Genomic DNA, 15,359 nt, shown 5'->3' on the forward strand with positions numbered 1-15,359 from the left:
GGAACAATAATTATATATAGATTCAGACACTTGTCTGGAAGAAAGGGCAGGAGCAAGACAAAACATGTAATTCCCAGCCCTTCCATTCTATAAGATAGAGGTGTTGGCCACAGAGAAAATGTATATACAGGCACCTCGGAGATATTACAGGTTTGGTTCAGATCACTGCAATAAATTGAATATTGCAATAATCCAAGCACATGAACTTTTTGTTTCCTAGTGCATATACCTCACTGTAGTCTATTAAGTGTGAAACAGCATCATGACTAAAAAGACAATGTGCGTACCTTAACTTAAAAAATGCTTTATTGTTAATAGATGCTAACCATCATCTGAGCCTTCAGCAAGTCATAATCCTTTTGCAATAGTAACATCAAAGATAACTGATCACAGATCACCATAACAAATATAATAATAATGACGAAGTTTGAAATAAGTGTGGGAATTAGCAAAACGTGACACAGAGACACGAAATGAGCAAATGCTGTTGGAAAAATGGTGCCAACAGACTTGCTTGAAGCAGGGTTAACACAAATCTTCAATTTGTAAAAAAAAAAAAAAAAAAAAAAAAAAAAGTAGTACCTACGAAGCACAAGCAAGCGAAGCCCAGTAAAACGAGGTTTGCCTGTATAACCAAACTAATCTCGTACAAGGAACATCTAATCGTAAACTAGCATCAAACGACTCCATGATCACATGCTGGACTGCGAGCAGGCCATTTGTAACGAGAATTAAAAACTTAGTTTCAAAACTTAATAGAAACAAGCCAATTTAGAATTTGGTGGTTTGAAAACACACTGCATAGGGAACTATCAACAAGATAATTCACTGGGAAGTTTTTATGACACATGTAGTGGCTATAAATTTTATTTGAAACAGATAATAAATATTCGATTGTGCCCCCAAAGCATTATTTCCATGTAAATAACTACTGTTAACTAATATCAGTGATGCACTACAGATATTTAATTTTACAATTACCAGTTTTGCTGTTGAATACATCAGCATTATACTAATCCCTTGAGTTCTCTGAAACTTTGGGAACAAATTCCCCAAATCAGAAGTTTAAAACATTTTTTTAAAGTTCCTGAAGTAGTTGTTCTTAGGCTTTCATTCATTTTAGCATAAAATCTGATGCCCCACCCCACAGACGAGAAATAATTAAAAAGGAGCGGAGCATTACTAGAGTCAAGCACAATGAAAGCAATGGTAAGATGCTCACAAAAGGACAAATCGTGAAATACATACACACAAAATTGATATTCTTTGTACAGCTGATCCTCGAATAACACAGGTTTGAACGGCGTGGGTTCACTTATATGTTATTTTTTTTCAATAAATACACACTTCAGTGCCATGCGATCCAAGACTGGTTTAATCTGTCGATGTGTAACTTCAGAGAGGGAGGACCCACCATAAAGTTATGCACAGATTTTCGACTGTGCAGAAGGCCTGTGCCCCTAACCCCCTGTGCTGTTCAAGGGTCAACCGCATTGTTAAAACAGTGTAGAATCATCTGTTTAAGAAGGCACATAAGCTATGTCAGTAAAAATAATTCTTTTGAATTTCAATATATGTCTAATCTAATAGACAATTCAAAAATACATTAAACAAAAGATTTTCTAAAACGTTACTGAAGACAGGAGATGCTACGCCTCTGGATTTTCCTTTCAAAAACTTAGCAAGCCATTTACATCAGGAATCCAATTCATGAAAGACGTAAAACAGTGTTTTGGCTATTGCTTATCCATAAAATGTAGCAATGAGTTGCTCTCACCTGCTGAGAATGTTGTATGGGTTGGGAGGATGAAACCCCTGTTAAACTACTTGAAGATTGCTGACCCTGGCTCTGCCCCTGTGCCTGAAGGAGAGAAGTGAATACAAAAAATTAGAGAAGCCCAAAGGTACGTTTATACAGAGGTCAGGATTTTGCAATAAATATGTGAGCTCCTGAGAGTTTGCCTGAGCAAGATGAAACATTCGCTTGATTAAGTATGTAGGGAGAGACCGCTGGGGCATGTTTTTAAAGAGAAGGTTAGAGAAGGATCATATTACAGAACATACTCTGATTCCATGCAAAAACCACTGATGGTTAAAACCTAACCTACCCCGCTGCTCAGGCTATATTTTTTGCCAAAATAGTTAAGATTCAAAATAAAATTATTATTGAAAATAATCAGGAAAAATAATAAGACTATCAACGTGAAAAAACTATCCAAACAATTGAAGAAAAAAGGGTATTTAATAATGCTATTTGGTTCCTTTTGCTATTTCTTGTAGTGCTATAGTGACTTTTGTCAAAAATGTAAAGAAAATTGTTATCATCATTACCTGCCAAGTACCTAGAGCAATGGCTCTCAACCAGGGGCACTCTGGGAACCCCATGCCCCTTCCCAAGGACGTCTGGCAGTGTCTGGGGCTAGTTTTGGTTGTCACAACTGCTGCTGGTACTTGGTGGGGGGAGGCCAGGGATGCCGCTAAACACTCTACAAATGCACAGGGCAGCCCTCACAGCAAAGAGCCGTCTCACCTAAAACGTCCATACGGTTGGAATTTGAGAAACCCTCACCTAGAAGAGATCTTAAGTTAAAATAAATTAGGTGAGAACTGAATGCAGGACTTGATAATAGGTGAGCTAAGAAAACGAAAAGGCCCACCTTTGCTGTTTCATTTCAATCTAGAGGGGCTTCTCTGAAGCTTACTTGGATAGAACATCACATGCTACTGCATCTTAACCACTGTGAGTATACACTCTTTCTGCACCTTTTCTGTAAACTACCTGATGTCTGAAATTTCATTTTGGAGAGTTTAAAGGCGCAAGGCTGGCAGTGCATGCGCGTTCACAGTATGGGCTGGCAACCAGTGTGTTAACGTGAGCGTACCGTACCGCATGTGCACACAGCACAGATTTTCAAGTTTCTGGATCTTTCTGCTTCTTAGTACTGCTCTAGGTAACTGATACTTTATGTATATCTTTGGGGTTATTTATGCCCCTGATGGGGGAAGAACATAGGACGAAAGTACGAAGAAGAACATATAGTACTTTATAAGAGAGTGGGATATTTAAAACATCCAAATGATATCTTGAATATATAATTGCAAAGTTTCCTATTTAACTGCGTAGTCTCCTACATAAATTTTGTAAGACTTATACATTTGACAAAATGTATCAAAGGAATAATATATGAAATAGTCAATACTGACTCCACTTCTTGAATTGCTATTACGTCCATCACTTTGTCTTTATTTGCAAGAGGGTGCATATGCTCATATTCATAAACAACAAAATCTAAATTTGTTGTGGAAAAATCTAAGAACTGAGGTATCTAATGGTCTTTACCTTGCAACATGTACCACAAATCCCTAAAACAGAACAAAAAAACCCCCGTCACCCACACTAGATTCTAACTTAGTTGCTAAAAATTAGAATCAGTCAATTTTGTGGATTAACATTTTATTTGAACATATAATACATAGTGACCTGTTTGACTAATGCCATTTTTAAAAGGCATCCTCATTTGTTAAGACAAATTCCTAAGATGTTTCCTCTCTGTCTTTTAAGATCCTTCCATACTAATGAAAACTCTGTATATTCCTAACACTATTTAAAAAAGAAAAAGAAAGATTCTCTATTTTCCATTCTTTGCATTTTACAGGAAAAGAAATGTTATCTTCTCTATTTTTTTAAAAACTAGCCATGTTTGTTTCTAGGGAGAAAGAAATACTTCACATTAGTATTTGTAAATAATCAATGCTCAGTCAACTTTACAGACATTTATGTGTTCACTACTAGTTGAAAACTCTGTCCACTCTACATATGGACAGAAGTAACTGATTTTGATGAGTAACTAAAATTCTAAGTGTTTGTGCTCTCTATTCCAAGGGTGTACACATGTTATAGGTAAATCGGGCAGCTTCTGTCTCATATTTTGCTCTTAAATACAAGTAGTTTAAAATCACCCCCCCCCCCAATGGAGAAACTCCATAATAAAATTAAACAATATCCCTCATGAATGGAAAGGAGGGATAGAAAACTTAAACGTAATGGTGCACAGTACGGTAGTGTAAAAGAACCGTGGAAGTTTTCCTATATAACCTGTGGATGGAGTGCAGATCCTCCTGAAGAAAATGAGGCAGATAAAACCTGCGGAGATGTGGCTCCTTGGGGGAAACAGAAGAAAAGTGGGGATTCTTGTAACACTGTCTGAGGCAGACGGATAAAGGGTAATGAGACGTCAGAGCCAAAAGGTGCAGCTGTTCCCCCTGTAGGGGGAGGTGATTGAAAATCACTGGGGTCTGAAGAAGTGATTTGTGAGGAATCACTGGAATATTCTGGGCTTCCTATGGGCCAGCTCTGTCCAGTGGGCTCTACCACAGAGACGGTCAGTTCTGGGGCCTGGAAATCATGCTGTTCTTCAGTCACAGGCTGCAGGCGGCCGTGTAATCCTGTGGATTGAGGAGGTGGTTCTTCCTGATTCAAGTCCACAGCAACCTGTCGATTTCGGTAAATGCGCTGAGGTAAAACTCCTCCTCCTCCTTCTCCTGAAGAGGAGCTTGGAGTATGAGCATGAAACTCAAATACACAATTGCTTCTGCTCTCACTGTTATGAGTTAACACGGCAGGTGCAGAATGAGGAACAAAGACAGGGTGAAATTTCAAGCCTGTAGCATCTGTACTGATAGGTGCAGAAATGCTAGAGAGGGGAGATCCTGGGCTCAGTCCAGAATCTAATCTTAAATTCTGGAGGTGTCCTACCACGAAAGCCTGTCCGGATGGAAATTCAAAGACAGAACTTGAGGTAGGGCCCCCTTGTCCTGGCTTCTGTTCAGGTGTCTGTCTCATAGGACTTGACAGGACTGGTGAGCTGTATGGAACACCCTCAAACTGTTCTGCCACCTGGGCCTGGTACTGTACCCCAGCTAGATACACTGCTTCCTGAGGAATAAAGTAGTGAGCTTCTTCCGGAAGTACCAGTCCAGGTCTATAGTCACTGTAAACTTGAGTTGGTTCAAACATAGGCTGGACCTGTATCTCACATGGCTCTCCAGTGACTCTACTGGCTGCAGTACCCAACATAACTACAGCCTCTGGTGTCCAGTTAGTTGGGCTGCTACCAGGTGGAAGAAGATTTTGGCCAACAGTCCTCAGCAGGGGTTGGAAGTGGTGAGTTTGGGCTTCCAGGAAGGAGGTGCTCTTACGCCGCTGGGAAATGGCCACCTTCGGTGGACAGGTGGGAGGTGGTGAAAAAGAAACTGGACGTTCATGAATAGTTGGGAAAAATATCTGTGATTCTGGGTATGTTGGGGTCCCCCCACGCGGATGCGCCATGGACTGAGGCTGTATCAACATGAATAAGACAAGTAATTCATACATTCATATGTGAAATTACATTGACATGCACAATTGGGTAACTCTGTGTAATGCTATGAAACGGTTATACCAAATTTATAATTAATAAAGAAATAACAATGCTTTTGGAAATTATGTGCATAGTAAAAATCCATTAAATACATCCAGGGTCAATAAAACTATTCTGTGGGACTCTTTGCATTAGATAAGAGCTGCTTTTCCACAACTTTCCCCTCTCAAAGGAAATGGAAGAATTTAACCTTCTAAGTGATTATTCTGCTTTTACCTACAGTTTATATGTTCACTTATAACTGTACCAAGTCTTCCTACTCTGAAGCCTTATTGTCTGCTGGTGTGTTAGAGGCTCCAGGGTTCATTTCTGATCAATTAACAGTATGTCTTCTGACTAGAAATCAGAAGAGATTTTTGGTGGATAGTAAAATATACACAACTTGGCTAGTGACTGTCATGTCTTTCCCCTGTCTGCCCCAAACCAGATGCAGTTAATTTTACTACATGAAACATGTCACAGATGCCAAATCATTGAATGTCCACTTTTCTGATTCTAGTTAAGTGTTGACTAATTCGGTGTTCAAATCAGGTGAAAAGGATAATTTAAAATAAAAGCCAACTTGATTTAATAGCACTTTTTGTCACAGGGGCAGTTCTAGATTAAAAACTCTAAAGTTAGAATCGTACCCTGTCAAATGCAAACAGTACACACTGTAATAATTCACTTTCACGGACTCTTTTTTTAAAAGGGTAGATCAGTTTCATTCTTTCAATAGGGAAGACCCCTATCAAATAGGCAAAATGGCTCCACTGTTACTTCTTCACAACAGCTAAAAGGAGGTTTCTGTTTTGACTCAGAATGCTCCATTTTACTGTTGTTTATGCAAAGAGTATCCCAAAGCCATAAAACACTATGCAGTTAATCATTCTCCTAGGTAAAACTCTCAAGATTTGGGGGTTGCCAGATCAGAATGTTAACTAAATTCTCTATCTGGAAAAGCAGCAGCAAAGTACCACAGTGTTTAAAACAACTCTGAAAGACAGACTTTCTATAGACATTAATGGGGCCAAAGAAAATCACATGTACTATATGTGTATCTAATGTATTCCATTAGAGTCAAGATCCCACCTTATTCAAAGAAAAAAAATGTCCAAGAGGGAACATTATGTGGCCTTTTAGTTTGTTGACACCTCATTTTCAACAGCTAACAAATTAAAAGCAACTTTCCCCCTCTTCAATTATTCTTCACTCACTATTGGAAAAAAATGGACTCATCCAGTGTCATTAGTGTCTCTTTGGAATAAAGTGAGGAGAAAACATGTTTGGGTAATGTTTGATAAAGAGAAAATTTGCTTTTGATTAAGCCAACGAGTTTAAAATTAAATAATACACACATTCTTTGCTAAGATATGAAAATGCAAGGATCTGAATACGTTGGTGGGGGATAGGAGAATATAACAAAAGCTCAATTTTATGGCTCCCCGCTGATAGATGCCAAGGGTGTTAGACGCATTCTCTCTCACGGCCCCCTTGCTTTTCTCCCCCTTAAAGCCTTACATAACAAAAAGTTATGGGAAACCACAGGAAAAACTGGTAACGTAAAAGCATAATATATTACTAAGTCTAGCCCTGTTCTTTACTTAATTTGTATTAAAATTCTTGATGCCTGGATGTATTCACTGGTAATAAGTTTTGTCAGGAAGTTTATGTTACATACAGTACTGACAAAGAGGGAAGGCAGGCTGGAGCGTCGGTGCTTGCGCTGAAAGGCAGAGTGCATAGGCAGGACACTCTCCAATGCTTTAGAAAGCTTTTCGGCAAAGGTTTCCTCAGGGGCAGTCCGAAGGAGGGAAGGAGAAAGAGGTGCAGACAGCACTGGTGGTGGGGTGGAAGGAGCACTGGGAGAGATGCGGGACAGAGAGGGAACAGCAGAAAGATGGGGGACACAAACTGACGTGCTACGGCCACAACGAGGCTAAACAGAAAACAAACACGCACATGAAAAACACAGCACTCTGAAAACAGGATAACCAAACGTACAATGGTAACAGGGCGTACTTGACGTAAAGAAATATTCCATCCTCCCCAATTCCACAAAGCCGTTTTTTGAGGAGAGACGGAATCCCGCAAAGCACACTTGCCAGATCGTAACTATTCTCTCTACACTGTTGGTCACGTATGAACAACCACAACAATGACCAAGTATCTTCCTAAACATTCTGCAATAACATTAATTGTTATGAGTGTGCGAGTAAGAATGACCGACTGACTGAGGCAGCAGAACAGACAGGGAAAATGATGAATGTTGGCTTGCAGCTTCTGCAAACTTATTAAGATTAAACAAGAACGAATTCCATTAGTTTCTCGTACATTATAAGATGTAGAAGATTTTAAGCCTGGATCGCTTTGCAGGAGCTCTAGAAACCTCAGACATAAAAGATTTCTCAGTTCTATTTTAGAAGGCATTAGACAAAAAAGTTGTTGGCTCACAGTATTTTACTTATTACACTTGCCTATCTTTATCTATAAAGCTAAAAAGTCATTTTCTACTAGGAAGAGCATTAGCTTTCTAGACATAATTCATAATAGATACAGGAAACATTCTGTATTTTTATTAAAGTAGTCAGTGGAAAAATATCTGAAATGTGACTCTCTAAAGAATAACTTTAAATTTTTTTCAGCCACATCAGAGGTTCAGCTTTGGTTTACAAAGTTAGAAAGTTTGAAGCATCTTAACATAAAGGTTTTGATATAGCTACAAAGCAGTAAATCTAATGCTGCAAGGCTGTCCTGAGCAAGTTTGTTATTTCCTTTTAGATATTGTGAACTGTGTAATTGATTACATTTTCTTTTTTTCCCACTCTTGCTTCTCTTTTATTTTATTTTTAATTCCACTTATAATTGATACATACTGTTGCAAGCCACAGTAATTTTTCTCTGGAATTAGAAAGGAATAATTATAAAAGTTTTGAAAAATCCTCAATATTTAATAACTCTTCATGATACTTCCACAGAATATTGTCATTAAAAGGTAAGACTGTCATTTCATTAAAGTCTGCTTTTACAGCATCAAATGTAGCTATATTTGTGGCGCAAATATTTAACATCTTCATAAATGATCAGTCCATTTCCTTTTCTAAAACAGAGACCCAAAGTTCATAAACCCTGTGATGAGGGAAGCCAAGAGATTAAAAATAGTTTTAAAAAAATCTATAGTTATGATGATCCAGAAGAAATCAACAAGAGTAGAAAGTGACAAGAAATGCTGACAAATAATATCTGTTAGATCACAGAAATACACCTGTACAGTCTGTATAAAGCTCTTCTACCCTACCCACTTATTTTAAAGGTCAGAGAAGTAGGTTGTTAGAACATTAGTACATTGGAAGTTTTCTTTCTGTTACTGTGGCCATCCATCTTGAGACCTAGCCAAACATATTTTATTCCAAGCTGTAGGATAAGAGACCACAACAAGCAGAAGTATTTTCTTACTAGAAAAAGATATAGAGTTTCATTTAATGAAGAGCAAGAGTTCCACGAATTCAGACAAAAAGCTTTCTGAGAAAGAGGGACAATCTATCTGCCTAAAGATCTCACTAAACAAGGGCCCTACAGTGACCAGTAATTCTCAGTTCCTTCCTGAGGCAGAAAATGCATCTTATTCACCTCTGAAGACTTCACGGAGGGTCAACAAAAGACATGGGGTATTATCTAATGACCTATTTGAACATTCTCTATATGAGAAGCAAGAGTGGCTAATGTAAAACATGGGTAATAATGTGTGTATATGTGTGTGTATGTATGTGTATATATGCATAGATATAAATGTATAAAATATTTCAGGATATAATTTCTCTAAGTTGACGCTGAAAATAAATCACTCATAAAACAGATACCAAAATAAAGGGAAAAAGCAAATGAACGTATACTGGGGAAGGAACTCGCGTCCAACACAGACTTTAAGGCGAGAACACGCATAGCAACTGATGATTGAACACAAGCGCTAAATTAAATGGTCATTCCTTCACTATAGAGTACTCACATGCAGCATTCTATCATGGCCTGAAGGTCTTACCTGTGTTTTATACATTAAGACACCTTACAGAAAACACTCAGTAATTCTTTTAAGTAACTTCTGAAAAACTCTCCTTGCCCCCGCCCCCAAACCACTTGTGTGCCCGTCTTACACTGCTTGGAACAGTTTCAACACTGAAGGGCTAAAGAGAGCATTATCTTTAATCAAACGCAGATCGGTTTAAATCTTGTAAACAGTGTCTTCACACATTAATGTAGGTGTCCTCCCCTGCCTGAACGACTCCTATTATACTCTATGATCAACCTGCCTCCTTTGGAAATGCGCCATTTGTACTTTTTACTCTGGACTCATGCTGTTACTCATTTGGCAGAAGAGTCTGAACTGGACACACTATAGGCTTACACTCTCTTGCACGGCTACTCACCATACTTGAGGGTGGATATACCCCAAGGGGCTGAGCCTGTGCCTGGACAGCAGACGCGGTGTGCCCTGGGAGGGTGCCAGCGGGATGTGCCTGCTCATGCTGGGAACCATACGAAACTGTCTGTTGGCTGCTCACTCGAGACTCTGTGAAGACAGAAGATCCCTGACCACTGTCAACCGTCCCGTCAGCTGAAGGAGAAATAAAGTGCCAAAAAACAAGACAAAGAGACAAATCATGAAAAGAAGGTTCACATTTTCCCATCACAAACCCCTGATTTTAGGGTTAATTGGGTTTTTTCTTTGCACAGACCTGAACTAAATAAAAAATAAATTCTAATTTTACTAAGTAGATTTCCATGTTTAAATGAGGGATCCATACAGAAAAAAGGTCTGTCTTAAAAAAAAAAAAAAATTCCCCGGCTATCGCAGTATTTTCCCACCTGAAGAACAAGGGGAATAAAACAGAATGTTATTAGTCAGCCTGAAGTTTGACACAGCTTCCAAAGTCTTAACGGTGGAGACCAGTGGGTTCTTAGTATTAAGAAGGTAGTTCAAAATACTAACTAGCAGTCTCATTAGTTTCTGGTTTATACGTTATTCAGCTTTGCTAAAAGAGCTGAACCGGATTAGTGGGTTCAAAAATAAGCAGCTAAGATAAACCTGTCATTTTTCACTACTAATTATATTTTAAGGAATTATAAAAAGTAGAGATCTACAAATTAGAGCTTTCAAGATGTTGGAACCTGTAGAATTGTTTTATATTCTAATCCTATTTCCTCACTGTCCCATCCATACTCTGTTAGCTATGGATGTAAGAAAGGTAGATGGCAACCATTTCAAACTTCTTATTTACACATTAGATTTCTAGTTCAAAACCAAGAGGCCAGTGCGAAATGATGACCGAGAAGATAAAAAGTCAACTAGGAGTATCGTTAGCAACCCTGCCTGCTTCCCCCAGGACTCACACAACACAGACACACCAGGTGGCTGGTGCTGCAGCTGTTGGTGCTGATCTGCCTCGGGCTCCTCCGGCTCTACTTGTGTGGAAACAGAAGCTGAAGTGGTGGAGGCAGCAGGTCCGCCAGTGCACGTGGAAGGGGGCTGCTGGGCTCCGGCCTGGGAAGCACTGGCCTGCTGCTCCCCCTGCTGTTTGAGGCTGCTCTCTTCCTGCTTTCTTTTTTCTTGCTCCTCCCGCACCAACTGACGCTGTTCTCGCTTTCTCTTAATTAATGACACTCTATCTTTGATGGCTTTTGCCATGGTCTTGTGATCACCTTCACAGACATACCCAGAGTCTACCTGAAGGATAAAAGGGTACATTAGGAAGCAGCAGGATATCAAAAGAAAACAAACCAAACACAAAAAAAGGTACTTTGGGGAGAAAAGTAGAGAAGAAGGGGAAGAAAGAACTCTCTAAGGACTGGTCTTAACCAAACTGCGAAACTACTGGTCTGCATTATGCACTTCGCCACCATTTTTTGAGATACTCATGGGGTGGGTGCTATTATCTTTGTAGAAATTCACGGGGTACATGTACCTTCACTAACTAAAAACAACAAAACAATGGGGAACCTAAACATCAAAGTTTTTATTTATTTATTTTTATTTTTTTATTTTAAATTTTTATTTATTTAATTTATCTTGGTTGCACCAGGTCTTAGTTGCAGCATGGGTGCTCTTTAGTTGCGGCATGCGTGTGGGATCTAGTTCCCTGACCAGGGATCAAACCCGAGTCCCCTGCATTGGAGGGCAGATTCTTAACCACTGCACCACCAGGGAAGTCCCAACATCAAAGTTTTTAAACCAAAAGGCTCATTCTATTACATTCACTCTATTTCCCGCTCACATGTAACCATCAATATTAATATTAACCTGTGTTGCTTTTATTTCCTTTCACTAGACAACCACTTAACCAGATAAAACAACTGTGGTAAATATATGAAGGTTAAAAATAAAAACCTCAAACAGTATAAAAACCTGACAATTAAAAATAAGTACCTCTTTCATACCTGACCCCTTCTCAGAGGTAAGTAGTACTGAATGGGTCTAACACATTCCAGCAGAGACAGTCTGTGAGTTATCTCTGCACAGTAAATGGCTATTTAGGCACCATGGCAAGCCTAAGGTGGGTGAAGAGTTTCCTTTTTGAACAGTGATCTTTTAGACATACTTCAAAAATGACTCACCAAGGGCTGCCTACTAATAATTGATCTTGAAAACTCCCTTTGAAGTAAAAACAATGTGTGATCTATTTATAGGGTTTATCCAGATGACTGATCAAAGGCTACTGTATCAGTATTTAGAAAACATACCTTGTCATTCTAACTAAATAGGTTATACTAATTAGGAGTCAGTCAACCTTACAGACTTTCAAAATTACTTCAGAATGCTTTCTGGTTCGTTCTGTCTCTCTTCCTGTATGTCTGTCTGCCCGCCTGCCTGTCTGTCCGTCCATCCATCCTTATACGTACGTATCTATGTCTATACACATCTCCTAAAATACGCGTATCTATGTCTATACATGTCTCCTAAAATAACTTTTAGGGCCATTAATCAACACAATTTTATATCAATGGAATATGCCATACACACTGCTTCATAAACTGCTTTTCTGCTCAACAGTATCAATGTATATAAGTCTACATCAATTTTTAAATGGCTGATTAGTGTTAATTTACCATTTCTTGAGCAACCTCTTCTGGCACATCTCTCTCCAAGTCAAAGGAAAACTCAATAGCTTCATTGTCTTTGTACTTCCCCTTTAATTTCTTAATATCTTCAATACGTAGCCATAATTTAATGGCTATCTTTTCGCCATCATCTTCTTCTGCTAATTCTACCCGTACCCCTGTTTCCTCCTGGAAGAAGGCATGGTTCAAAAGGTCTTTGATAGAGTATCTTCAAAAGAGAGGGGAAAGAAACAAAAAACAAAATGCCATTAGATTTAAAAGATACTTTTCAAGTATGGCTGATTATTGCTATTGGAATAATGAAAACAGACTGCAAAAAGGAGAACAAGGGAAATTCTGTAACTCATTCTACATTGCTCCATTTGAACAGTGATTACAGTTATATTCAAGTTACAGAACATCAGAACAATCTCATTTATGAATAAGAGCTCAAAGTGATGCTTTTAAAATCTAATGATCTAATCTCATCTTAGTTAATAGTGTACTAATAATAGCGAGTAATACATAGAATATCATAGCTTCAAAATACCACATAATCATTTACACATAGTGCTTATAGTTAACAAAAAATTCTCGTATGCATGATCTCATCTGATCCTTGACCGACATCCAATGAAATATCATTTCCTGATTATTAGGAAATGGATCCTCAGAGAGACTGACAATCTTGCTCAGTTATAAAAGTCATAAATGGTGGAATCAAAACTCGAAAATCTTTCTATTTCTAGTATATTACCTTCTACTACAGCAACCTTTATTTACTCCAATAAATCCTCTCAATTCTTTGTTCAACACCTTGTGTACTAGGCAAGCAGAAGTCTGATTGTGGAACAATTTTCTCTAGATAAATGGTCTCAAAATACCAGTAATCTAGTAAACTGTTCCATCCAGAAAAGAAACAAGAGTAACACACTCTAAGACTGGAGACAAATATTCCTTTATTTATAGTTTTTAAAAAAGTTCTTAAAGAGATTAAAGACTCTCCTTTTCAATCAGTGTATATGAAAATAGAAACCCAACTAAATTTCTACTAAAAAGCCTTGAAGATCATGATGTTAAGTTCTTCCAAAGAACAAAGTTATGAAAAGAATATGAGACTGGAGAAGTGCAGATATGGAATCCTTTAATTTGGTTGATGTACCTGGTCACTCGCATTCTTCAGGAGGTAGATTATGCTCAATTTACGATTTCTAACTGCACTACCTGGTCTACTTTTTCTTCTTTGGAGGGTGAGGGGGGATGGTGAAAGTAGTTTATTTTTCAAAAACAGACATTGGACCTTCGCCATGCCTAACGGGTGATGAATCAGCTATATGGCAGATCAGATACTTGCCCCTCCTCTGAGAAAAGTCCTCTGTAAGCATAAATGACTAAGCCAGATCTCCTCCCAAGCTCTGGGTGAAGTTGTCTCTTTTTACTCAAAGGAATTTTGACATTTTGCTCTTCTTCAGTTCTGGCATAGTAACAGCAAATCAAGACCTGCATAGCTGAGTTGATTTTAAAGAGCCAATTATTTTATTTCATCTTTTAGAATTCAATGGGTAAAGGACTAAGGAACAGATCTGCTGCGCTAAGGACAGAACCCTACTGAGTTTTACAAATCATGTGGATGCTGTAAGTAGTTCTTACTGAATGCAGCAGCTATGTTTAAGGTGGTTTTGGTTTAATTAAACTCTACCAAACCACATTCTTACAACATTTCAGTATACCAAATCTGAGTATTACCTTCAATGGACAGAACTCTAGTTTTAAAGATATTACAAGACATAAACAGAGAAACTAATCACAAGTAAATTATTAAATACACCTTAGATTGAGTGTTCTATTGAGAGCCTATTACACTTGAAGTTTTTGTTTAAGCAATACCCAGGTCAAAAGAGGCAACTTACCTTTCATCTTTGTTTTGCCGTATGCATCCTTCAATAATTTCCTTCACTTCAGGAATTGCTACTTTGTCAAAACTGGCTGGCTTCACCCCCTGAAAATCATAAAAATAGCGAAAGAAACACGTTAACGAAGACAGGGACTTTGAATTTTAATTTTTACTTGCCTCTTAAGGTTCTACTAGATTCCTTCTTACCATCCTGGCTTTTTTCTGATTTGCCTGCAGGATCTAGTCCATGCAGGGTCAGAGCTTGGAAGTGGCAATTTAGCCCCTACGAGATAACAATAGGGAATAGTTAAGATAGTGGAGTCACTTACTTCCATGGCTTCATATGGCTAGCAAAAAATTTAGGCTGTTGTTAACATCTTTTGCTGCGTTTCAGGTAATGGAAGTTACTGGCTAAAAAGAAGGCCAAGTGTTCTAATTGGCTAGAAGATCTTCTGTTCAACCTCGTTCCCTAACACATTAATCAACATAACATTTATGGGCATGAATTCGCATGCTTAGTTTGGCAGGTATTCTATTATTATAGTATACCTTAACAAACTCAACCAGAAGTTAAGAATTTGGATCGGTTTGGCATGATAACTGAAGAGCAAATTGTCTTGTACATATGAAACATAAAATGACAAGTGATACATCAGACCCATATGAAAGACAAGCTCTCCAATTAATTTCCGAAGAAAATTCAATATCACTATTATATATAATACTAAACAGCATCACAGTAGTTATTTTAGAATCTTCACAAAGTGTAAATTCTTTGCAAATAAAACTTCAGCAGTGTGTGGAAAATATATATAAGAAAGAATAACAAACTACTCCTGTCTGAAAGGCGGTGTGGAGAAAAACATCTCATTATCTATTCTTGCCTCATCTAAGTAACCAGATGGATTGATATGAAGTAGCAACACGGATATGCTGTCCAAGTGGCACTGTAAGTCTATAACCACGTAACACAC

The 15,359-nt window shown here is 38.3% G+C and overlaps 1 protein-coding gene across 17 annotated transcripts in view; it reads right to left on the minus strand.

Annotated features, from left to right (window-relative positions):
- The window catches only part of WNK1 (WNK lysine deficient protein kinase 1), a 133,895-nt gene that overhangs the window by 32,987 nt on the left and 85,549 nt on the right, over positions 1 to 15,359 (minus strand). For 7 of the 17 annotated variants that reach the window (XM_068561822.1, XM_068561825.1, XM_068561820.1 and 4 more), the window contains 6 exons: positions 14,402 to 14,490; positions 12,501 to 12,720; positions 10,788 to 11,121; positions 9,824 to 10,011; positions 4,097 to 5,338; positions 1,778 to 1,861 (listed from right to left, as the gene is read on the minus strand). In XM_068561822.1, the coding sequence (XP_068417923.1) occupies positions 1,778 to 1,861; positions 4,097 to 5,338; positions 9,824 to 10,011; positions 10,788 to 11,121; positions 12,501 to 12,720; positions 14,402 to 14,490 (2,157 nt within the window). The remainder of the gene's footprint in view (positions 1 to 1,777; positions 1,862 to 4,096; positions 5,339 to 9,823; positions 10,012 to 10,787; positions 11,122 to 12,500; positions 12,721 to 14,401; positions 14,491 to 15,359) is intronic. The other 10 variants (XM_068561830.1, XM_068561829.1, XM_068561828.1 and 7 more) reach the window with 3 other exon arrangements.

Source organism: Eschrichtius robustus, chromosome 13 (assembly GCF_028021215.1).
Source record: "Eschrichtius robustus isolate mEscRob2 chromosome 13, mEscRob2.pri, whole genome shotgun sequence".
Classification (NCBI taxonomy): domain Eukaryota; kingdom Metazoa; phylum Chordata; class Mammalia; order Artiodactyla; family Eschrichtiidae; genus Eschrichtius; species Eschrichtius robustus.